The sequence below is a fragment of the Crotalus tigris genome, unplaced genomic scaffold, assembly GCF_016545835.1.
Source record: "Crotalus tigris isolate CLP2741 ecotype Arizona unplaced genomic scaffold, ASM1654583v1 scf7180000024391.5723578, whole genome shotgun sequence".
Lineage (NCBI taxonomy): Eukaryota > Metazoa > Chordata > Lepidosauria > Squamata > Viperidae > Crotalus > Crotalus tigris.
The window spans coordinates 74,178-100,422 of NW_024100561.1; the positions used below are offsets into that span (position 1 = coordinate 74,178).

Below are 26,245 nucleotides of genomic sequence, written 5' to 3' on the forward strand. Positions count from 1 at the left end.
CGGCACTTTTTTTTTTTTTTTTTTAGAAAAAAAGCACTGGGTAAAACCATATCTAAAATACTTAATATGGTTGTGGGCACTGCATTTTTGAAAAATAATTTATAAATTTGAATATATACACATAAAAGCAACCAAGCTGATAAGGGCCATCAAAGGAAAAACTTGCAAGGGAAGTTTGGAAATGTTGGGTATATTTAGGCTAAAGAAGACTGCAAGAAAATATAATGGCTGTCTTCTGACTGTCATGCAGAAGATGGTACAGAATTGTTCAGTGTTGTTTCAGAAGACAGGATACAAATCAATGACTTTATATTATAAGAAAGTAGGTTTCATTTGGACATCGGGAAAAATGATTAAGAGTACACAGAAAATATAACAGACTGCCTTGGGAGTCTTTTGATTCTTTTCTGGAGGTTTTTAAAAGTTAGATGGTAAACTCCTTTTTAATTTTTTTTATTAAATAAGTTTTTTTACAAAGTTAAAAGATAAACATGAAAAAGTATAGAAAAAAGAAAGATAAGAAACTATTAAAAACAATAAAAAGAAAAGAAAAAGAAAAAATAATACTTGAAGAAGCGACTTTCAAACTTCTTTACAGCAGTGATAAGAAACTTTCCTCCCTTCTAAATGACATAATATGGTTCCCTTCTCCCCATATTCAAGCCCCATTAATCTGTAAATCATGAATTCATTTTTATTCATTTTCAGCAAAAAGTCCATAAAGGGTTTCCAATCTTTATAAAAGTAGTTATTCCCTCCCTAATCACACACACCAATTCAGTCATTTCTGCAATTTCTGCCATTCATTCTGGAAATCCATTCCTTCATTGTGGATATTTCAGTACTCTTCACAATCTCAACATAGTCAACATATGAAAAATCAGTGCTTTTTTTTGTCACAGAATGCCCGGACCGGTGTTCTGGCACCTTTTTTTGAAGGGAAGAACCAGCTCCTTCTAAGCTGCCAGTGTGAGTAAAGCTCTGGCTCGGTGAAAGGAAACTGCCTGGGGAAATCGGGGGCATGGAAAGTCAACCAGAAAACACTTCCACGGCCCTGAAAGCAGATCCTCTTCTCTGCCTTGATTCATGGGGCTCCCTCCGCCACCTGTCCTCACCCCCATGTTGGCCACCAGGGACCAGGACTGACTCCTGGAGCAAATCTCTTTGAGGGACCACGTGTGGTCCCAAAGCAGCAGCACCGTTGCCACCTTGGTCACTCTGGCTCCGGAGGGAGCCTCTGTGTCATCAGAGGCGGAGCAGGACGAGGTGGCAGAAGACATCCCGGCTCTGAACAAGCACCCTCTCAAAAGCCGCAGCAATGGCATCTGTCAGCTGATGCTGCTCACGTGATCTGCACCTCGGAAGCTCCCTAAAGCGGTTTCTTCTCCCCCCCCACTCTGTAAAGGGGGGAGCCGGAGCTGGAGCCAGAGATGTGTGTGAGTTCCGGCACCTTTTTTTTTTTTTTTTTTACAAAAAAAGCACTGTGTAAAGCCAACTCACCTTGAGGATGGATGGGAAATTCTTCTTTTCACCTCTATGTCCAATGTTTCCCCTTAGTATGTAAAGAGACATACAGTTTTAAACCATATATTTGATTACAAATAATACTCATATTTTCCTATTTAGGCCAGGACTAGTCTAATATTAAGGCATTCACACATATTGTACTTGCTGAGTCGCAAAGCACAGTGGTAAAAGTAGGGTTTCACTGGAGCGTTAGTCCCACAGAAGCTGATCTATTGTTCTTGCTGCCATACTGTTGTCAGTGCCGAAGTATTCATTTGTCTGTCCTGTCAGCTTTGCCACAGAGTTGCCCTGTGGTAAGATGGGCAACCAATAAATTTAATAAATAATTAAAAAATAAAAAATGAAGAATGAAAAGACGGACACCAGCTTGGTCTTCACCTAAGACAATAGAAAGTCTTTTGTAGGCTATGAAGAAACGATCTTTACTAATCCTGCCTGGAAATAAAATATCATTGAAGTCAGTGGGCTGTTCTATCTCTTTTTTTCTGTATTTTTATATAGTCAGGAAAAGGTGGTATGTAAGATAATAAGAAGTTATGTCAAAGGGACTACATGACATTAAATATATTTTATAAAGCTCAAGCCTCAAATTAAATCCCCCCTATCAACTCATTGATATATATTTCTAGAAAAGTAGGCAATGGCTATTTTTGCCCTATTCATTCTTACCAATTAAACTCTGAAAACATACATTGAATTGAGGTACAAAGAATTTTTCTTGTTACAACCATGAAACCAAATACAGAGTATATTTTGTATACAAAATAGAATAGGAAAAAGCTGTGAAAGACCAGCAAGCAAAAGTGGCAGTAGTGAGTTTCTTTGAAATTACCATTTGCTGGCAATTACAAAAAAATAAAAATTATACTCCCCAATACAAAAATACAATTTAAAATTTTGCCTCATGTTTCAAAAATACTTAATTGTCCTCTACAATTGGTACTTTAGAAACCTTTTGAATAAACTATTAGAATAGTCAACATATTCATTGTCACTGTACACCGAGTCATTTTACATAGCACACAGTACACCTAAGTCCCATGTTGTTGTTTTTTAAAAGATAAAATTGGATTAGACATGAAAAAGTCTTTAGTGCATCATAAAGTGCTCCCAGTATTGGCTTAAAGCTTTGCTGCAGGAAATTAATATATGCAGAGCAATTTTTTTTAAAGCATGACACAATTGTTTTGATCTGGAGATTTGGTGTCAAATGTTGCATGTGGCTTCCGAACGTATATAGAGCCCTAATGTGTTAAAATCTGCACAACTTTTATTTTTCTTCAGCCTCTTTACCAGATGTGTCACCATGGGGCTTTGGGGGGAAAAAAAAAAGACTGGGAAGGCATCACCGCTGATCTAGAAAGGAACAGTGCTGGATTTATCAACGTCTTTCTTTGAGACAGTTAACTCAGTGGCTGCTGTGGAAAGAGCAACTGAGGGTTGTCGCTTGCCTTTCCTTCCTGAACTGCCTGCCAAGCCCTGGCCAAAAGCCTCCATGCCAGAAGATGCACAGACCTGGATGAAGAATGACACCCAAGGGCATTGGCTCCAGCCTTGTTTTACCATCCACAGCCGCTGCTCTCGCTTCTCCATTGAGCACCTAGGCAAGCTGGATGCGCGCCTTCCGGAACCTGCGCCGCCGACCTTCGAAAAGACCGTTAACTTCGTTGGCGTCCGTTCTTCCTTTGCTTTAGCGGCCAGAGGGATACGCTACTTTTTTGGGGAATGGCAAGTTTTGGACTTTCCTTGCTTAGGAAGCCTTGGGCGAATTTCTACAGGATGGGGGTGATGTTGCATGCCTAGCCACGAGAGGGATTTGCTCATTGGTTTCCTTTTGTTTACGATGGAATTCAGAAACGTCTCCCACGACTGAATTTCGACTGAATTAGGAAAATCAAAGAAGAAGAAGAAACCTCCGGTTCAACTGAAAAGGGCGCCCGCCGGATATTCTATATAGCTTAGGACTTGCTGTGCCGTTCTTTCTCACCCCTTTTTTTACTCGGCGCTCGAGCGGATTGGAACGCTTTTGGCGCCAGCGCCGCCGCCGCCGCCTCCTCGCCCATCGCAGGTGGCGGCGGCGCTTCGCTGAGGGAAAAAGAAGACAGCGCAGCCGCCTTGCTTGCTTTCCCGCCTGCCCGCCCCAGCCGGCCTCGGGAGCAGCAGCAGTAGGCGCGCGCGCTCCTGCCGGCGAAGGGAGGAGAGGCGAGGAAAGCGAAGGGAGCGCGGCGGCGGCGGCGGCGGCGGCGGCGCCGGCTGTCACAGTAGCATCTCGAGCGGGGCAAGGCTGCCGAGCTGAGGTGGCACTAGAGAGCGCCGCTGCCGACCCTGCCGTGAGACTAAGGCAGTGGGGAGAGCGATTCAGCCAGACGTCAGCCTCGGCTAGAGAAAGCGCCGGCCTCTCGGAGCACGCCAGCGTGTGAAAGAGCTTGCCTCGCTCGGAGCGTTTGCCGAAGCACGCGAGTTTCGCAGTCAAAGAGGGAGGCGGCGGCGAAAAGGACGCGGCGGCGGTGGCGGCGGCGGCAGCAGCGGTGGCACGGCAAGATGCTGCAATTGGGCAAGGTCAGGACCTTGCATTGAAGCAGCCCGGGGGGCGCGCAGCCACCTCCTTCCAGCCCACCTTGAGGATTTGCCTTTTGTTGTTGGTATATGCTCGGGAAGCAGCAAGCAAGGGCGACGGCGTTGGGTGAGTCGTGCCATTGCCAGCAGCAGGAGCATCATGGATGGTGCCCAGGCTTTCTCCTTTTTTTTTTTTTTTCCTTGTGCAGAGGGATTGCCACTGGCAGCAGGAGGAGGAGGGGCCCGCATTGTAGAGGTCTTTCTCTCCCCCCCCCCCCTCTGCTTTCTCTCCTCCACTCCTCCCTTTCTTTTTAAAATCCTCTAGTTGGGTTTGGATGAAGTGCCCCGATTGTCTGGGATTATAAATACGTTGCGTTATATTTTGATTTCGGAGCTTCGTCGAAGAGCCGCACGAAAGCAGGCTAATTCTACTGCCTGTTTTCCCCATTTTTTCTCCCCACCCCGTTTCTTTATACTGTCCCTCCCTCGCTGCTTTTATGTAGGGCATCGGCGGCAACTCGGCTTTTCTATCACCTGGCAATAATATTCTCCCTAGAGCTGTGAAATCGTAAATACGTACCAGGGGAAAAGCGAAGAGGCGAGCAACGGAGGCGGGTGGGAAGTAGACCTTATTTAGTCCCCGACTGCTGTTGAAGCATGGCATTCGCATCTTGTAATATTTCATGTACATGGAACCAACTAGAAATACTTAGGCATACATGTATGTGTGGGGCTTCGTCTGCATTGGAAACGGGAAAGGAACCACCCTCCCATCTAGCCCGTCTGGATTTGAAGGGATTTAAACAGTGCCATTTCAGAGGAATCGTATCCGACTTTTCGGGCGTTGTGCTTATCACAAATGGAACGGAGGCGGTCCTGGTTTTGCATCAGTGCCTGTGAAAGGGTTGCCGTGATATTTGGCTGATTTATAATTAATGGCTGAAAGAAAAGACGCCTCTCATTCGATCCATTTCCTCCCCCCCCTTCCTTTCCCCCTTTCTGGTGTGTAATGTGCTTGCATCGATTGCTTCTAACCTAGTCTCCACTGTGAGTCAAGTCGCTACTGAGGAGGTGCAGCAGACGAGACAGTAAATTGGTGATGCACATATTCAGCTTTTGCTGGAAATGTTGGAGAAATCTTTCCCAAAGGGATTATATTAGTAACTATGTAGAGATTTTTTTTTAAAAAAAATTATTTATTTATTTATTTATTTATTAAAATGCATACATCAACATGGAAGAGAAGGGGCATCTTATGCAGGGTACATTTTGAAGCACACTTTAAATGTAAAGACTAATTTTATTTAACTGAGAAATGTATGGCCAACCTTACCAACTCCTCCAGGAAACTTTGCAGTAGTTTACTATAGATAATTGGGAAAAGATTGATAAGCCAGTTATTACACCGTCAGCTATTAACTTTTATGAACTGCAAGGAAGTGCCTTTACAAGCACTTCTATGGAATTTCCCAATATACAGAAGAATATATTATTGTCCATCAGAAATAAAGGATTTTGGCATGAAAAGCAGACTTAAATCCTCATCCTATGCAATATTTTTAATTTAAATGAAGATCCACAGTCTAACTTTCTGTTGGCTGTATATAGGGATACAGTGATTGATTGGCTATCTGAAATACTTTAGATACTGTTTCTAAGAATGAATACATTTCAGATTTTTCAGAAAATAGCTTGGAATTTTCACCATGATTTTCACTCTTCTTGGTCCTTGGTGCTTGGATTACCTGGTGGCTATAGGAAGCACAGTTGAATTTCTCCAGTTCTCTACAAAAACATGAAAAATGTTTGTTGTTTTGTAATAAATTTTTGAAGCCTTTAGATGTGTTTCTTTAGAAAACTGGGACAACAGTTCCGCGTCCTACATTTAATTGAATTCACCCTTTTCACAATATGCAGTGAAAATGACTATAATCACATTCTTGATATCCATTTGTGTGGACCAGATTAATTACACAATAATTTGAGTTTGTTGTATTTGAGAAACAGTTTCCTATTCTATTACTATGTGACTGTTACAATATAGAAACATGAATTCCATCTTGAGCATGTCTTCCAGAGGTAGTGTTTTTGCAGACTGTTATATAAGAAAAGCTTTGTTGTTTTTTTAAAAAAGTAGACTGCTAAGCAATTGCTAGATATAATGCTGCTTAAAAGTATTGTACAGCTAATCACTAAAAATATAAACTAAATTGTAACCATTTATTATGTTGCATTTGTCATAGTAAATTATAAATATTACATTCTAAGGGAGTATTACTATTGTATCTGTATTGGGGTTCTTTTTTTAAAAAAAAAAAGTAACAAAATTATGTCAGTAAGGGGTTGAAAATATGTATCAAATATTCCTAAATGAATGGATGCTTGTTTTTATTCATAAGTTTGGCTTAGACTGCATATAGCTGCAGAGTATTATTTATACTCTATTATTTATAAATAGCAGCATAATTTTTATTTGAATAAATTGCTCTGAGTCACAGCAATTACTCTGATTTATACCAGTGGTATAAAAATAAGTTGTTTATGATTGAGTATAAATGAAATCTCTGACAGTATCAAGGAACATGAACCAGGTTAGTGTTAAATAGTTTAAAATGTAATCTTAATATAGATCTGATTCTGTTAATAATATGTTTTTGCCTATGGCATGATATTATAAAATATGTCTGTTTTATTATGGTTATTTTAGTATTTCATTTGTAGCAAGTTTACAAATATTTATTTAATATATGTATTTTAAATAACAATAACATTCAATATTCATGATTTAAAAAGAAATGGAAAACATATATAGTAACAGAAGCTTCTTTTGCTTCCTTTTAATCTTGAAATAAGTTATTAGAATTGAAATATTATCTTCAACTATATTGTTATAATGAATTCCAGAAAAATAAGGTAGGTGGAGGAAGAGCACTTTTCAGCAACATTTCTTCAGTGCCATTTATATAAAAGTTTTTAATGGGGTGGGAAGTAGCCATTCATATTCTGTTCCTGCATTGATGCAGTGGCCTGTTCCCTGTTTAATTGAGTCAGTGAGGATATATTGTGAGCACCAAAACGGGTTAGAAGAAGGCCCATTTAACACAATCCCAGAATATTAAATTGAGCCCCAATCAGGTCCTTTTTTGCATAGGTTTAAACTTAGCCCACCAGTCAGCTTTTCACAAAACATCAAAATCCAGTCGGTTGCCCTGTTTTGCTTGCATAGTTATTTGTGAAAAATAGCTGAAAGGGAAGTTGACAGTATAGAAATCCAGTCAGAATATGAGTATACATTTTTCTATGAATGGGGACTTAGGGTACTGCCAGTTTCTTTTTTCTTCCCATCCATCCTGTTTTCTTTTTCATATTGTCAACCCTTCAGGATAGACCAGATCAAGAAATGTATTCCAGAACTATAATTAATTGAGGTGGGCTGTAATAATCAAGTCCTATTGCACATCTCCTCCGCTTCCTCTTCTATCTCGGTTAATCATGGAGGAATCATCCAGAACCTCTTCTTCCATCCCAGAAGTCAAGGAATGTTTCTGTCTTCTTTGTTTACATAAGAGTTTCCTAGTATTTGCTTCAGGACCATCTCCCTGGCTGTCTACACATATCCACTGCTGCCTCCGTAGCCAGCGGGAGAGGGAGAATAGGTGGTCCTCAACTTGCAGCCACAACTGAGCTCAGAATTTCTGTTCTGTTAAGTGAGTTTTGCCCCATTTTATGACTTTTCTTGCTATAGCTGTTAAGTGAATCATTGCAGTTCTTAAGTTAGTAACATAGTTGTTAAGTAAATCTGGCTTCCCCATTGACTTTGCTTGTCAGGAGGTCACATAACCCCGAGACACTGCCACCATTATAAATCATGAGTCAGTTGCCAAGGGTCTGAATTTTGATCATATGACCATGAGGATGCTGCAATGGTCGTGAGTATGAAAAGTGGTCATAAGTCACTTTTTTGGTGCTGTTATAACTTTGAATGGTCACTAAATGAACTGTTGTAAACCGAGGACTACTGGTAGTAACATAGGAGTGGTTTTCTGACCCTGAGTACATGGGATCCTAGGCACTTGGAGAGAAAGCAAGTGGTGATTCTATATTTCTAAAATGGCACCTGTTGATCCAGTTAGTGCAATTGCAGCTGCTAGGACCACCCGTGAGGACATTTGCATGGATTAGAACTGATTAGGTTATGTATGTTGAGGACAGGGCTAGTTGGGCAATTGAGAATATATGACACAATTCATAGTGCAGACATAACTGACAATCATAGGTAATATGAAACTAAGTGATGGACAGTAAGCTGAACTTGAGTGGGTTTATTAATTCTTGCTTCAGTATGCAACATGAGACTAATTTGAACTAAGTCTTCATTTTAATTTTAATAAAAAAATATTTCTAAGAAGTATTCATAGCTTCAAGAATTTGAAGTTATCCTACAATCATTCTGACTGATTGTTACTAGTTCATTTTAGGATGTGAAGCTCATGATGGTTAGGTAAGAAGATACTTTGCTTTCTTCCAGTTGTGGAAAGGAGAAAGAAAATGTCTCAATAAGAAAAAAAAATCCACCATTCTCTCATATCAGATTTGGAGCAGTTGTTGGAACCAGTCCAGTTTGTTGTAAAACAAAACCAGACCATCTAGTTTGGAGATAACCTGACTGGCCTGTCAATTTTTTTTTCTTTTTGATGTGCTGAAATTCTGTTCATATAACTCCTTTTTAAACTTAATTTCTGAACTTGTGAGAACATTGTTTGATTTATACTGAACCAAGAAGATACAAGACTGCAGTGTTGTGTTATAGATTGTCATATCTGAAAAAACAAATGAAATAAGTAGAGCAGAGGTGAGAAATCATTTTGTGTCTACATATTGTACTTAAATACTTCTTAGGGGATTCAGGTTCATGGAGAGGGGAAGAAAGCGGGGAAGGGGTTGTAAAGAAGGAATTGTCATGTACAGGACACCCTGGAAAATGTTGTTGCCTTTTTTTTCTTATGTTGTTTTTGAAAAGATGTAGTAGTTTTGCTTTTGGCTTGGTTGTAGACGGGGTAAGACTGTTAAGAGTTTAGGTTATACTTTTGTGTTTCTGATCACACTGATAAGAAATTGTGGTATTGATTCTTACCAATTATGGTTAGAGAGGATTTGTAGGCTGCAAAAACAGAATATAAAAAATATATATTGTACATCCCTGGAGCCCCAGATCACTGACCTCAAAAAAGAGAAGAAGTAAACCATGTAAACTTTATAAAAATGCTTCATGGAGTTGTATGTTGTTATTAATTGCGAAGTCGTGTCCGACCCATCGTGACCCCATGGACAACGTTCCTCCAGGTCTTCCTGTCCTCTACCATCTTCTGGAGTCCATTTAAGTTCACACCTACTGCTTCAGTGACTCCATCCAGCCATCTCATTCTCTGTCGTCCCCTTCTTCTATTACCCTCAATCTTTCCCAGCATTAGGCCCTTCTCCAGTGAGTCCTTCCTTCTCATTAGGTGGCCAAAGTATTTGAGTTTCAACTTCAGGGTCTGGCCTTCTAAAGAGCAGTCGGGGTTGATCTCTTCTAGGACTGACCGGTTTGAACGCCTTGCAGTCCAAGGGACTCGCAGGAGTCTTCTCCATCACCATAGTTCAAAGGCCTCAATTCTTTGGCGCTCAGCCTTTCTTATGGTCCAACTTTCACAGCCATACATTGCAACTGGGAAAACCATGGCCTGGACTATACGCACTTTTGTTGGCAGGGTGATGTCTCTGCTTTTTAGTATGCTGTCTAGATTTGCCATAGCTTTCCTCCCCAAGAGCAAGCGTCTTTTAATTTCTTGGCTGCAGTCCCCCATCTGAGGTGATCTTGGAGCCCAGAAAAATAAAATCTGTCACTACCTCCATTTCTTCCCCCTCTATTTGCCAGAATTGAGAGGGCCGGATGCCATGATTTTGGTTTTCTTAATGTTGAGTTTCAAGCCAACTTTTGCACTCTCCTTCTTCACCCGCATCAAGAGGCTCTTTAGTTCCTCTACACTTTCTGCCATTAGAGTGGTATCATCTGCATATCTTAGGTTGTTGATATTTCTCCCGGCAATCTTAATTCCAGCTTTTGATTCATCTAGCCCTGCCTTTCTCATGATGTGCTCTGCATATAAGTTAAATAGGCAGGGCGACAGTATACAGCCTTGCCGGACTCCTTTTCCAATTTTGAACCAATCAGTGGTTCCGTGTCCAGTTCTCACTGTTGCTTCTTGACCCGCATATAGGTTTCTCAAGCGACAAATAAGATGGTCTGGTACTCCCATCTCTTTAAGAACTTGCCACAATTTGTTGTGATTGTATACAAAACTGCTTTTGTATAATGACAGTCACACAGATATGGAGAAGCAATCAACTAATGGAATTCTTTAAATTATTTTATATTAATTTCTTCAAAATACAATTGAAAAAAATCTGAATAGAAGACCCTTTGTATGATTTTTGTGAATGTCTGTAATATTTTTTCAGTACTACAGTTCCACAATCAGTGTTATTGTAAATGTAGCACTGGAGTATGATGCTTTGTGGCATGTGTTAGATCTATGTATCTTTTTTCTTCCCTCATGTTTTAGCATTCTTAAATTTCTTTGGTTTTTAATCTAAGTTATATAAATATTTTGTCCATATATGTTATATTGACATTTATTTATTTCTTTTGAAAGGTGTGAATACTATTATCTAGCCACTTATCTAGCACTAGATATACAGAACTGTCATATTCAATTTTAAAAAATCTTCAAAAATTTGTCCTTTTCACTTTGATATTGTCTATAATATATTTTATTTCCCATTTTTAATTGAGTACTACTTCCTTTAAAAGAGACTTTCTTATTTAATCTTGAAGCTGTCTGTCATCTGGTCTAGTAAATATGTACAAGATTCACTGACTTGGCTTCAAAGAAGAGAGCAAAGCAAGCAGGAAAGAAAGTGATTTTCTGCCATTTTACTTCCCCTCTGAGAAGTTGAGACATTTATTTTGTTGGCCAAACAGAATCTAGGAAAAACAAAATATTCCAGTAATTGAAGAACAAAATTTACTACAAAATTCCTAGAAGTACTATCTTGCAAAATGATTGAGGAGAATGTAGAAGTTATAAAATGTTGTGGGAGACAATAGAAATGTCAGAGAATATCATGGATGCACCAGCATAAAGAAGAGAGTATTTTCTATCTAAAAGCTAGAAGATTTAATAACAGTCTTTCCTGGTATTCTTTAGATATGATGGTATAATTCTTAGAATTTGTAAACAGTTTTGAATTCTGGGAAATATCTTCCCACATATTAGGAGAATGTTAGTCTGGGAAAGGCTACTGATCGGAAATGATATTCTGATTACAAATACGTTTGTTCCTTTTTGAGCTTTTCCCCAAAACCAGATAATAGTCTTCTATGCCATCACTGACTTGTTAATAGAAGATAACATTTGGGAAATGGTACAGGACAAATCAGAGAAATCTGTTTAAAATCAAAATGTTTTATCGCAGACATTGCAAAAATACAGTGAATACATAAAATGTGTGTAATGTGTGTGTGTTTAAAAAAATTCTCCCATTAAAACTATGGGGGGGGGGGAAACTTGCACACATTGCTTAATTAATCTGCCCAGAGCAACTCTCACTCTTGCTAAAAATGTCAACTTGACAAAAAGACGTGGATAGTTTTTCTATAGTATAGTTTGCGACATATATAAATATAGCTCCCATATCTGTGCTTTTATCATGTTAGTATATTTTGTTTTATCGGGATTTCTTCTATCTGATTTTTTAGTTTATTTGATAATTCACACTCTTTATCATTTATGGTCCAAATCATAGTCTTTCCTACATTATAGTTGTTAATAGATGGGTCCATGAATAGTGACCTCCATTATAGTAAGATAAGATTTTATGAAATATGAAGTAGATTATCAGCCTAAGAGATATCTATGCTGTATGCAACATTCCCTGCCAATGATTAGGGCAATAATAGTTAACTATGGCACATTTTGGCAAGTATGCTACAGGGTCAAACAAAGCCCAATATATTAATTGAGTGTAGGGAAAGAATTTATCTAAAAATTACCTTTTAAGACAACATTCTGTTGACTGCATCTGACCAGCTAGGAGATATAGTAGTGTACTGTACTGGCTAAGGGTGTTAAAAGTGTCAAAATATCACTGGCAAACATGTTATAGAGCAGTGATAGCAAAACTTTTAGAGAATGAGTCCCAAAAACTGGCCCGCCCCCCTGGCCCGCCCTCGCTCTGCCCCCCCCCCGCTCTGCCCCCACTCCACCTGCCTGCAGGGCCACTCACCACAGATCACCCAGGCAGCCTTGCAGCACCATAGCGGCCATGCCCTCTGCCCGCAGCATCATCTGCACGTCATGGGGCACGGGGGTGGAGTCTTGCCCCTGCTGCTCAGCTGCCATGTGCTTGGCTGTGCTGCTCCGCATGGGTCATGCCTGGGGGAGCCTTTCTTCTGGACAGGCTGCTGGTGAGGAGGGGGTTGCGAGGGGAGGTGGGGCTGGAGCAATGGCGCGAGTGCCCGCAGAGAGGGCTCCAAGTGCCACCTCTGGCACATATGCCATAGGTTCACCACCACTGTTATAGAGGATGTTGCAGTAATGATGATGATGATAATCAATCAATCAAGTCCAACTCTTGGCAATTCTATGGGCCAGGCCTCTCTACACATTCCAATCTTGCACTATTTCTTTGAGTTTTTCTATGTTCTGACTGGTATCAACTTTGATGGTGTTCAGCCACCATGTTCTTTGATGGCCTGGTTTCCTTTTACCACTAATTCTTTCAAATATAATTGCTTTCTCCAGTGAATTCCTCCACATGACTTGGCCAAAACAAGTAAGACACAGTTTCTTGATTTTGTCTTCTAGTGACATGTCTGGTGTTATGTGCTCCAGTACTTGCTTGTTAGTCACCTTTGCTATCCAAGGAATATGCAGGAGCCTTCTCTAGCACACATCTCAAACAAGTCAATTTTCCTCCTGTCTTGTTTTTTTAAGGTCCAATTTTCACAACTATGGGTAGCTACCTCAAAGGTGCTTTTTCAAAAGGCAGCTGCTTTGTTTTTCCTTGAACTCCCAGTCTAATCCCCTCTTTATTCCCCAGACTTCTTTTTCCCCTCAGATCCCAACTAGCAACTCTTCAGCCATGGCACTTCCAGGCCAGGCCCGTCTAGCCTCACCACCTCTCTAGCTTTGCCAACTAAATGACACAGAGAGACAAACTCGGTTCTACCTCTGGAAACTGGCAACTCATGGTCACAAAGCCTGCTGGGAGATGACTGGGAATTCAAGGAAAAATAAAGTCAACTTGCCTTTTGAAAAGGCACCTTTGGGACAATCATGACCTGGATGACTGAGAATTTCCATAGACATAGGTAGCTACAGGGAATCACAATAGAGCAAACTAACTTACATTTAGTTGCCAAGCTGATATCCTTGCTTTTCCATATTCAGCTCATGTTCATCATTGCTATGTGACCCAGTGCAGACATTTTATTTCTGTGCAGGATGCAGTATCATCAATTAAAACATCTTTTGGTATCTAGATATGAGCAGGCAACCATACCTGCTTCAGAACTTTCTATAATAATAATAGTACAAAATTGATCATGTTTTGACAAAAAAGATAACTATAATAGTAATGAATAGAATACAATAAATGAGATATTCAAGAGAAAGGCATAGAATTGGTCTAATACATAAAAATCAATCAGATACCATGCTTCTGTCATTATTTCACATGTTGTTTTACAGTATTCTGACAAATTAATTATAAATATATTATTTTGAAGTATATATCAACAGAAAACTATTAGGATGATTATTACAATAGTTGTTGCATTTTAAAGGCTGTAAAGTAATAGGTGGGTGTGGAATATTATAAGTACACCAGACAGTTTAAGAAGAAAGAAGGGCATTGGAAAATTATCTGAACATTGGTGAAGGAGATACACTAAAGCTAGTACACCATCAAGGCTTACTGAGTATTGAAGAGACCAAACTGACCTACAAGAAAGATCAAATGAAGAACAGAAAAGAGACATAGCAAGGCAAATTATTACATGTCCAGTACACATGCACACACAGAGAGACAGACAAAACCTAGCAGGCAAAGCAGATATCAAGACCTGGCGATTTCTAAGAGCAGAAAAGTTGAAGAGAGAGACAGGGCTAATTCTGACTGCACAAGACCAAAGCCTTAAGAACAAATGCCTACAAAGCCAAAATTGGGATAGCAACAGACAGCAAATGCCACCTCTTCAAAAAAGCTGAAGAAACAATGGCTCATCTAGTCCATTGTTGCAAGAAGATCACCCAGACTGATTACAAACAACAGCATGACAAAGTAGCAATAATGGGGTGATTTTGCATATGCAAGTAATACACCATTTGCAAGAAGTACCATTTGCTTGCAAGGAAGAACTGGTGGGACAAGCTAAAGTACTCTGGGACTTTAAATTTCAAACAAATAAGCATCTGCCATGTAACACCCCAGATTTAACAATTGTTAATAAAAAAAGACAAAAAAGTCTGGATAGTGGTCAGAGCACTACCTGGAGGCAGCAGAATAGAAGAACTGGAGAAAATCACAGAATACAAAGATCTGCAAATATAAGAAGAATGAGTGTGGCAAAAGAAAGCAAAGCTAGTATCAAATAGTGATAGGCACTTTGGGCATAATTCCAAAATGTCTTGAGTACCATTCGAAAACCATTGGCATTGACAAAATCACCCTCAGTCACCCTTTACTTGCAACAGCTTACATCTTGCAATGATACCTTTAATACGATTAAACAGCATCTGTCCATTCCAGGTCCCTGGGAAGGAGTTGATAAGCGGGTAAAAGTGCCAAATCCAGTCTAAACTTCTGGCTAACTATGTGACCAACAAAAGTAATAATAGTATAACATTTTGAATGATTCCTCTTCTCCATCAAGTATACATTGGTTGAAGAATTTTTTGCTATATTTAAATAAGTTTTTTAAAGTTGGGGGTATTAATGAGAAGTTATTTAGAGATTTCAGTATGAATAATACATTTAAAAGTCTGAGTAGGTGTTACATCATTTTCCTTTGAACTTATCCTAATTTTAAAAGTGTACTTACAGTCATCTATCTTTTTACAAAGTACTTTTTGCAGGTACTTGTCTCTGGATCTTCCTTCTTGCTTTGTTCCACCATCACTTACTGGCTGAATATGGGCATCTTGGATTTGCCAGAAGCACAATCTGGTTAGGTCTCATCAATCCCCCCTCTCCCTCCCTCTCTCCTAGTGTCCTTCTTCCACAGGTGTCTTCTTTTTATTTCTCCTTTTTAACAAAATCCATTTTTCTGGATTTCACTGACTTGAAGAAGAATATTCTTCTACCTACAAAAGGTAATAGAAAACATGTAGTGTAACCGTGGAAATTGCTGCTGTCAAATGCATGATAGCAACTAAATCTGATTTTGAAATCAGATTGAACTGATGTCTAAACTCATGTGGCTAGCCTTGTTGCCATATAGAATACTTGACCAGATCAATGTTTGGGAGATCCAGCTGGGCTCTCCTAATAAGTTTCCACAGAAAGAGAAAGGGGGACAAATGATGTCATGCACATTATGATGTTGTGCAAATGATGCAAATCAGATAATGTACACAACTGGCACAATGGCATATAAATGACACAGATTGTGCAATTCAAATCTTTTGTACAATGATGTCATAAGGCATATGACACCATCATATTTCTACCAGATGCCTATGTAATTTTCTTTTATTTGATTTCTGTAAATTGGAAAGAAAGAATGCCATTTCCTTGCTAAATTATGCATAGTTACCTCTAGGTAATTGACTTTATTATATCATCACTTTATGTTTTCCAGATTAGAAACATTTGCAATTCCACTATCTAACAAAACTTACTAAACAATTGAAATGTTTCTTGGGGCATGTGAAAATATTCACATAAATCAGCTTTCCATTTCACATTATCCTTAATATGAACTATTCATAATCTGAGTTAATTCCTTCCTATATTTCTGAATGTATGCCGGAGGAACAGCTTTTTATTTTAATATGAAGTAATAAACATGTTGCAGATTACTATTTTGTCATGAATTCAGTGTTAGTCTATCTCATTGACTGATAATCTATTTTTATTTAGAAAATTCATGTACAGTAATAAATTATACAAAAAAGCAGATTTAGTATGAAAGTGGAATAAATAACTATTAACAAACACCCGTCTTAATTCATTTTTAAAAGCTAGCCCACATTAGGGTTTTATTTAGCAATGGTCACTGGATTTAGCCAATTCCAGTTTATAATTAAGACTGAGATAGATATGAACAAATGTTTCTTTTACTTAATGTATGAAAACAACTATGGTTTTTAAGAGCTCCATGACACAGAACAGTACTGGAATAGAAGATAAATATACTACATTATATGAAGCATATGTCTTCAGAGTAATCCTTATGATTTTAGTCCCCCTTGTCACCTCCTCATAATTCTGGGGGATTTGTAAAGAACGTTTTATTTATCTTTTAAATTCCTTCACACTTATTTCATTGTTCTATCACAGTGGCCTGGTCCACACAAGCTAAGCCATAAAGTGGGTTTTGTCTTAGTTTCTATGAATTTAGCCTTTATGGATTGCAGAACCCACAGAACTTGAGTTTTTTAGTTTTATTTAATCAACTATTATTGTGGGTTTATTTCATCCACCATTATGTGTAAGTCCAATCAATAGTTTGTGAACTCTTTTTGCTTTTTTGGCCTGGCTTAGCAATTGCTTCAATTCATTTTTCCTTCTTTTCCCTCAATCCCTGTCAGTCAGTTTGATTAAATTCATGAAGGCCAGTACAATTTCTTATGACCACCTGTTTCATTTTCATAAAAACTCCAAACACATTTCTTTGTAATTATAATAGTGTTCATTCCGTAGGGACTCTTCCATTGAAAATGTAGCCATATTCTTTGCTCTAGCAGCAATTTCAACAAACATTTATTTTTTATAAAATCATATTTCAAAAGCAGCATCGGCAACATCTGTGAAATTTGACATGATCCATTTTGTCCCATTCTAGTTTGCCTAAACATATCATTCTATTCTTTTGAGAAACCTTTGTATTTTTTTCATAGCAGTTTTTTTTTCTCTGGTGTTATTCCTGATTCCTAAACATTAATTTAACTTCCAGAGAAACTCAGTTTGAGTCACTTCTAAAACTTTTTTCCCCTTTATTTATTTAAAATAATGTTGCACATTCCCCTAATAGTTTTGGGCAGTTAAAATAAAAATAGAAATCACAAAGCCGCTTCACAAGAAAATTTAACATAGTTAGACAAAATGATACATTTGGAGCATCCTTTGTTAAAGTATTGTAATGAGGGAAAACCTCAACTTGCAGGACAGTTTGTTCTGCAAAATAGACCTTACCACAATAAAATATAATTGGCTTTCATTGTTAAATAGGTTTATTTATTACCAACAAGACATATTCAACATGCCTTCCTTCTCCCATTTTCCCCACAACAACAACCCTGTGAGGTGAGTTGGGCTGAGAGAGAGAATGACTGGCCCAAGGTCACTGAGCTGGTTTTTGTGCCTAAGGTGCAACCAGAAATTACTGTACATCTCATGCTTTCTAACCCTGGTGCCTTAACCAGTAAACCAAATCGGCTCTCCAGGAGAACAAAACCCTTGAGGCAGCATAGCACTCAGTGGGTAAAAGACTTGAAAAAATTCGAAGACTACAATTACCTATAAGAAGAGAGCAGGTTTATTCTTATCAGTGCAAAGGGGAGCCCGAATTATGTGGTGAGGATTATTCCCAGGCTGATGTATAATGGATGCATTCCAAAGTGCCAAAAATAAGCGTAGGATTTATAAGTTTGTGATACAAAATATACATGGTTTTAAACATGTTTCTACTTTAACAACCACTATTTATAGTTCATAATAACTCACCTAACATGCAGATTCTGTGATAGCTAAACACTGTTTGTATTAGATATGTAAATAATTTGCTTCTCCCAGGCCCAGGCATTACATCCTCTTAATGATGGATTTAGATATACTGTACTTTTTAGGTTACTTTTTAATCCTCATATGCAATCATTAAGAATATTTTCTGGACTATTCCTTGTACACGGTTTTGTATATGGCTATAGCCCATCCTTTGCAGTCTGGAGACATGAGCACATTTTTGAGATATCCATTCCTGACTTCATAAAAATATAGGTGGAGAAATAAAGGGGAATATAATTTGTAGTTTGCTGACAGTTAATCTATTTATGAAACTTCTTGGTGTCTTCATATAAATAGTAAATAAAAGAGAAAACTGAATCCTGTGGGACTATCTAGATTCCAATTAGATCCATTAATCTTCATGGGTATGCTTACTTAAGCTAGTTTTTGACTTTGCAGAAGATATTTGCTGCATCAGTCCAAGTAGTGGCAAGAGCAGTACACCACCAGAATTATTGCCTCCACTCAACAATTCAGAATAAGGTATCTACTTGTAAAAGTATTGACATCTATTGACATCTACATGAGGCCACTAGATAACATCATCCAATACCATAGATGAGGTATTACCAGCATACTGATGATACTGTCCTCTCACAATACTTGGAAGTACCTCAAAGAGCACGTGTCAATCGTAGCTAGGGGTATCTTTGCACAACTTTGTGTTATGGCCAATTACCTCTTTTCCTGGGCCCTGCATTCAGGTACTCATGCCCTGATCATCTCACATTTGAAATACTGCAATGCCCTTTACGTACATGTAGCTACACTTGAAGAGCATTCAGAAATTACAGCTGGCAGAAAATGCAGCAGCATGGGGCCCCTGGGGGGGCCATGTAACACCACTGTTAGGTGAACTGCACTGGTTGCTGGTTTGCTTCCAGCTCCATTTCAAGGTATTGGTTATTACCTTTAAAGCTCTTTATGATATGAGTTCAGGCTATCTGAGGAACTGTCTCACTCCAATAGGATTGGCCCATCCCCATCACTGACTGATGGGCATGCTGGAGAAGAGCTTTTTCTGCCATGGCTCCCACTTTGGAATATTGTGTCCCTTAAGGCAAAATCTGTCCCCACTCTCTTGGCCTTTGAAACCTGGCTCTACTGGCTTGGGATCCCGATGAGCATATCGGACTCTGAAAGTAGCTGGACTAAGAAGACGATCCCACCTCCACCCCATTTATGTATTGATTTTTTTCTTATCTAGTTTTTTTGCTAATTTTTAATTGTTTAATGTTTTAACTTGCTAATTGTTTTATGATGTTGTTTTATGATGTTGTAAGCCACCCATTGTTGCATGACAGTGAGAAGGGTGATATATGAATTTAATAAATAAATACAAATTCTGGCGATAGGAGTTGAAATGTAAACTTGAATACCTATATATTTCAGCAACATCACTTTTGAAACAACGTCTGCCCTGATCTTGCATCAAGTACCCAGCTAAAGCAAGACTTGATGATACATATCAGGTTGCTTTTTTACCCCAAAAACACAGAAGGTACAGGTAGTCTTCGACTTACGACCAATTGTTCAGCGACCATGCACAATTACAACAGTGCTGAAGGAAGAGACTTGCGACCTGTGCCCAAAGATATGGCTATTGTAGCCCCCCAGTAGTCATGCGATCAAATCTGAGCACTTGGCTCTTACAACCGGCTGCAGGGATGTTGCAACTTTTCCCATCTGTCTACTATATCTCCCTCTCCCATGACGTCCTTAAATACCTGGGAAGGCAGGGCAGGGCAGTTAGGGTGACTGGTTTGGAGTATCCCAGGCATTTGGGTTTCATGAAGAGAGGAGTAACTGCTTTACACCCTTGAAATCTCCTGGGCATTTGGAGCTTCCCTTTGGAGTTCCTGGCAGAGCAGATACTTTGTGCCCTGCTTTGAAGGAAAATTGGGGGTTCACACCTTGTGGGGGTGGCTGCTTCATGCCCCACTGTGGAAGCTTCCCAGGTGTTTTATGCTTCCTGAGCAAAGTGCTTTTTCACTACGCTGCTACAAGAAAAGAGGAAAACTCTATACCTAGCCATACATATAATTTCAAAACAGCTAACTGTTCTTCATACATGTACATGCTATTTGATTTATTTATCATCTCTTTTAGGGATTTCAGGAGATTCTTTAGATTGCTTAAAAAAGAGTTTAGGAACATTAATGCATTACAATGGACTTAATTTTTTGCATTAGGTGATCAAATGTTTAAAATCTGTCTTCAGAGGCTGATGAACATTGTTTTCTAAGATCCTTTCGGGAATTCACTGTAGTTTCTTATTTATCTTTGGCACTGAGAGATGATTTAGACTATCAATATGATAATAAAACTGCTTTGAAATTTCTTAATGGGAAGCAGCAATACAGATAAATAAAAAATAATACAGTATATTCTTGGCTCAGTCAGAGAGCTCTGTTAAGTTCCTGGTATTTAAAGAACTGAGCACTATGAAATAGCTTGATCCACAAATTGAAGCCCAGGTGGAAAAATATGAGGATAATATCATCTTGAAGCTGAATTTGTTTGATGATGGAATCCAAGAAAGGATGGATCATAAGTTGAGGATTACCACGAATGCATGATTTGCTCAACAACCACATGATTCATGTAATTCAGTAATTTGCTTAATGACTACAATAAAATTGGATCCACTCATATGATGACTAGTTTTATGACATACCAACTTATGATGGAAATTTGAAAAGTCAAAGTCTAACCTGTATTCCAATTTACAATTCTTTAATGTTTAATCAAATTCAGGTAGAAATCACTGTTTTTCATTTTACACAGCAAAGCAAGCTAAGACATTTAGAATCTGACTTTTGAAGAAAAGAGAGAAATTGGTTCAAAAAGAACTGAAATAATAAATATAAACATCACTAGATTTTAGTGGCAGAAGGGAGGGAAATGGTAGTGTGTTTAGTATTGCATATATTGATCTTATACATTTTTAAAAACACATTCCTTTTAAAACATATTTCTTCATTTTATATACAAATATCCACAATACAGGTTTTGTTGACAGAACAACTCATGGATGATCATGAATAGACATAAATCAGTGTGAGGAAAAGGTAATGAAATGGATAATGGCAATGTTTCCTCATGTGCTCAGCAAGAGAGCAACACAGATAAAACAGAACCTATAGTTTCAGTATACTAACTAAGCTGTAGATGTAATATTAAGTTTATATTTAAGATATAAGATTTGTGTCATTGTAATATTATGCTAATTTGGTACAGGACAAATAAAATAATCACCCATGGCAGCCTGTGGGAAAGAGGGTTGTTGTTGTTGTTTTTGCTTTGTGGCCTTAAATGTGATATTCTTGTGCATGTTTAAAATTGTATTGTAGTTACAGAGTACCTTTCTAAGATGGCATTATATTGGAATAAATTTTCTCTTTCTCTCTGTCTCTGTCTCTCTCTCTCTGTCTCTCTCTCTCTCAAATTTCTCAGTGTAGTAAAATTATGCAAAACAAAAAACTACAAATAAAAAAGAAAGAAAAATCCACATGTTCATTTAATGGTTGCATCAGGGAGAGCAGAGGTAGGGTTTTTAAGCATTTACCTAATGGCCTTTGAAACATGCAACTGTGATGGGCAGGCTCCATTATGATAGTATGTCAAGGACTATCTCGAATAAAATAGCTAGATCTTGAGGAACCTCTGGAACATTAATCATAGTGTTAATGTCATATCTGGCAGAGAGAATGTTCAATAAGGCAGGAGTCATGTCAGAGAAAGCCTGTTTCCTGGGAACGGCCAATTGTAAGCCTGTAGTAGATGGCACCTGCAATATGCTTTCTCTGCTGGATTTAATAGGAGAAGCAGATGTATTTGGGGAGAGTTGGTTTCTCAAATAACCTGGCCCCATGCCATGAAGAACTCTAAAGGTTAAAACCAGCACTTTTGACACGGAAGTAAACAGGCAACTAATGCCAGTTGCAGAACAGAGGTATAACATTCTGTTTTAAGGCATACATAAGTGCCTGCACCAATGTATTCTGCACTAGCTGAAACTTCTGGATACTCTTCAAAGACAGCCTCATAGAGAAGACATTACAGTAGTCTAGTCTGGAGATGACTAAGAGTATGAGTGACCATGAGCAGATCCTCCTAATCTAGGAATGAGTGCAATTAGAACACAACATGAAGCTATGCAAATGCTCTCCTAAACACACAGTAACCATGTATGTTTGCACCCTGGGTTTCTCTGGAGCAGTGCAACCCCATCTAGTACCAAAGATGGCATAGTCCTAGAACTGGCAGACCTCCAAGCCCAAAGCCACTTAGTCTTGCTGGATTCCACCTTATTTTCTATGAAGTAATTATCATTTTAAACTTTTCCTCAAACTTTCCATCTCTTTTTAATCCCCAAATTTTCAGATCAATCTTTTCTTCTTTGAGCATAAAGTCCATATAAGGTTTCAAGACATTGAGAAAAGTGTTCGTAGTTTTTTCTTCTGACCAAACTGATCAGCTTAAGTTTAATATGTTTTTATTTGTTTTTCATCTGTTAATAATGTTTGTATAATCAGTATGTAAATGTTTAAAAAACAAAAAATATTCCAAAGAATATTCTAAAGGAAACTGAAGCAAGCTTTATCTTTTCTCCCTTTTAGTATATTGTTCCATAGCTGAGCACTCTTGAATAGGAATAGCTTTATTTCCTATACTTATGTGTTTTGCCTTCAGGTTCATTAGTTGTCCTGTCATTCAAGGGCAATTATTTTTACCTTTATTGCTTTTTTTATTTTGTTGATTTGTAGCAATAGTGTTTGAAATAAAAATGCTTCAACAGATCTCATAATATGCAATTGTTGTAGGAATCTATACAGACAGAATGATGTTTCAGTATATTTATTTAGTTTAATAACTAAAATAATAGTTTGCCCTAGCCATTTTGGTATTTAATAGAACAAAACTATTTGTAATGATTTTTCTAGAACTTTGAATGGATCAAATTTCTCCCTTTTTTTAAAAAATGAAATGTTTCTGTTTCCAGTGTTTTGAATATTTCACCCATTTTAAAGTTATTTTTAAAATTACAGACCAGTTCTGAAGTAATATCGGTATCGCTTGGAATGTAATTCATCCGCCTAATGGGATTTAACTTCTCATTAAGCTGATGAGTTGTTCTTCAGCAATCTTCTTGCCATCCTAAGGACACTTTTTATATTTTTTCTAGGTCAAGGAAAATTCTTATTGTGAAAGGAGAACATTGTTTTTTTTCTCTCTGTCACCTTTTAATCTTCACTGTGTCTCATTTTTTTCTTCTTTTACAAGAAATAGTTAAAAATCTCTTTTTGTAATTAAAACTCCTCTATGGCACCTATCTTTCACTTCAAACTATTGTAATTGAAGTAGCAAGCTATTTAGGGGATGTGTAGCTGCAGTTAATGATGCCTTCCATACCAGTGTTTATTTATTTATAAGTTCATCCATTTTAAACTTCTCTTTTCTCATTCAGAATTTTTTGACTGTGGAACCCTACATCGCTTTTCTATGAGCTCTCTAAGAACTTTAATAAATAATTAATCCACTGGATCTGCTGCTGTTATACACTATTATTTTTGAATGTTGTAGGGCAGCTGGAAATTCTGGTGATTGAAAACTAATACGGAGGTTGGTGGTTTGTGAAATACTGGTGAAGATTCATCTGTTTTATGATTTTACCAATGGATTTCTATATTCTTGTACAATCTTCCCTCAAATACTGTATGGACATAACCATGAAAACATCAAGACCTGGACTTAACCCAATAGTCACCTGCCTTTTTAATTGTATTACTTTAATCATTTAGATCAGGGGTGTCAAACTCAATTTCATTGAAGGTCGCATCAGCATTGCGGTTGCCCTCGGGGGGCTGGGTGGATGTGGCCAGGGTGGGTGCAGCCTACTGGGTGGGCATGGATGGAGTAGGTGTGGCCTACTGGGTGGACATGGCCAGCTCTACATCGTTCGCGTCAAGGGTGCCTGTAGGGGCCTGGGCAGGAGTGGGACAGATCTGAGGTCTCTCACAGAAGGGATGGGACTGGGGCAAGTGCTAAGGCATGGTCCATTTCTTCATTCCTCACAAAGGGTGACACCTCCACAGCATGCATCTAGGGTGATGCGGCAGGGGCTGGTTCCTCACTGTTTCTAGATGGCCTTCTGGAGCTAAGACTGAATGCATTTCAGCATAGATGGTCACCACAAAATTGTACATTGGCTCCTGGCTGGCCTGGGCCAAGGCAGCGGGGGCCGTTCCCTCACTGTTTCCAGGATGGCTTCACGGGCCACATGAAACCACTTTGCAGGCCGCATCTGGCCCCCGGGCCTTGTGTTTGACATGTCTGGTTTAGATGATACCTTGCTCATTATATCCATTATATATGTAAAAATAATTTGGGAAGACATTCCAGACCTGTTGTTCAGAGCAATGAAGTAAATGCATTTGTTGCAAGTTCAGTGCAGCTGTTTTAAGATTCTTACCTAGTCTTATGAATATGCAGATACTTCTATTGGGATCATTACTGAAGAAAAATACATTTTGCACATGTATGCATAAGTTCAGAAGTTCAGGAACTGGTTGCAAAGCAACCATTCCAAGCTTTAAAGAGAGGTAGCAACATTAATGGTTTGAGTAGCAATTAGTAGGATTTTGCGCAATCTTAATATGAGTACACATTCTACAAATATGAATTTTCAAGTAATTTTTCAACAACTCTGTCTTCCTATATATAAAGTTTAGGTGTGTAATTGTATTGTTTCTTTTTTCCTTTCGCTATTGTTTAATTCCCCCTGTTCTATTACACAAATAAATGGAAAAGGAAACATTTCTGAAGCAGAATATATTGTAGATTCTTGTACTATACATTTTATGACTAACTAGTTGTGAAAAGTTTGATCTTTGGGGTTTTCCTTTCTATTTTTCTATTTTTTAAATAATAATGTGAAGAATTTGCTATGATTTCATGATATGATGGTAACAATAAAGTTCTCTAGGTTAGTATATGAATTGTCTGCTGCAATGGTAGAAGTTTATATATGTTCGGGGTATGAATTATTTCATGTAGCAGAATATTTCTTTGATTTTCCCTTTCTTTCTGTTTTTTTTTATGATACATTTTTAGATTGGTGTCTGTGACCATTTACTACTGAACTGGTGATATGACAAGTGAAACATATTTTATTTTAGATTAGAAGAAACAAAACTCTAATTTTTTCTCTGTATTTTTCCTCTCTGATGAAATGATATATCATATCTTATGAGCTTGATACTATTATATTTACTAGTTTTTCCCCTCCTTTTGGCTTATATCTGCTTCAAATAAGCCAAGCTATTTTTCTTTCAATTCATGCTTTGAAATGATAGTCATAGTAGTCAAAGGAAAGCTACGATAAACCTCTAGAGGGTGCCAAAAATCTTAGTTTAACATTAGAATTGATAATTTGACATCTTAGTTAATGTTTTAAAAAAGTCACATCTTTTATGCATCAGAAATGCAGCAAAAATCACTTGAGCAACTTTAAAACAATTATTTTAATTACTTTTATTTATTTAGAGGGTAACTTACTGTTTATATTATGGTGCAGCTCAGCTTCCCTATTGTCTTCATTGAGGCAAATTCAATAATTTTTCTTATCCTAAAAAGTAGGTGGGATCTCAATTTGATAAATCAGCATAAGAGTCCTTTCAAAATTATTTCAGAAAACCATCAAGAACTGCCCATAAAATGAATTCATATTCATTATTGCAGTAAATCATACCAAACTAAAATCATTTTAAAGTTTGTTGATTGGTTTTAATAAAGTTGATACATTTTAACCTCTCTATTGACAATCACTACTGAAGTACTGATTTTGAAAGGTTTTTAAGCAGTTTGAATCAATAGCAGTACCACTGAAGATTGACTGCCTATATGTTCCAAGATTTGTAAATTGGTGCAATACATTTAAAAAAATAGATTAATTATTGCAAAAATTGGAAACCTAAAGTAATTCTTTCATTTGACCATTGGTATTTGACTGTGTGAGAAATAAAATTGGTAAAACATTCATACAAAATCCTTAAGAACCCCTCATTTTAGGATTGTTTTATTTAAATCTGGTATCCTGTTTTATCCA

The 26,245-nt window shown here is 37.9% G+C and overlaps 1 protein-coding gene across 12 annotated transcripts in view; it reads left to right on the plus strand.

Annotated features, from left to right (window-relative positions):
- Positions 1-2,916: 2,916 nt before the first annotated feature.
- The window catches only part of CTNND2 (catenin delta 2), a 524,740-nt gene continuing 501,411 nt past the window's right edge, over positions 2,917-26,245 (plus strand). For 2 of the 12 annotated variants that reach the window (XR_005555019.1, XM_039329341.1), the window contains exon 1: positions 2,917-4,210. Coding sequence is in view for 10 of the 12 variants with exons in the window: in XM_039329341.1 (XP_039185275.1) it covers positions 4,174-4,210 (37 nt within the window). In the remaining 2 variants the exon portion in view is untranslated. The remainder of the gene's footprint in view (positions 4,211-26,245) is intronic. The other 10 variants (XM_039329335.1, XM_039329332.1, XM_039329334.1 and 7 more) reach the window with 8 other exon arrangements.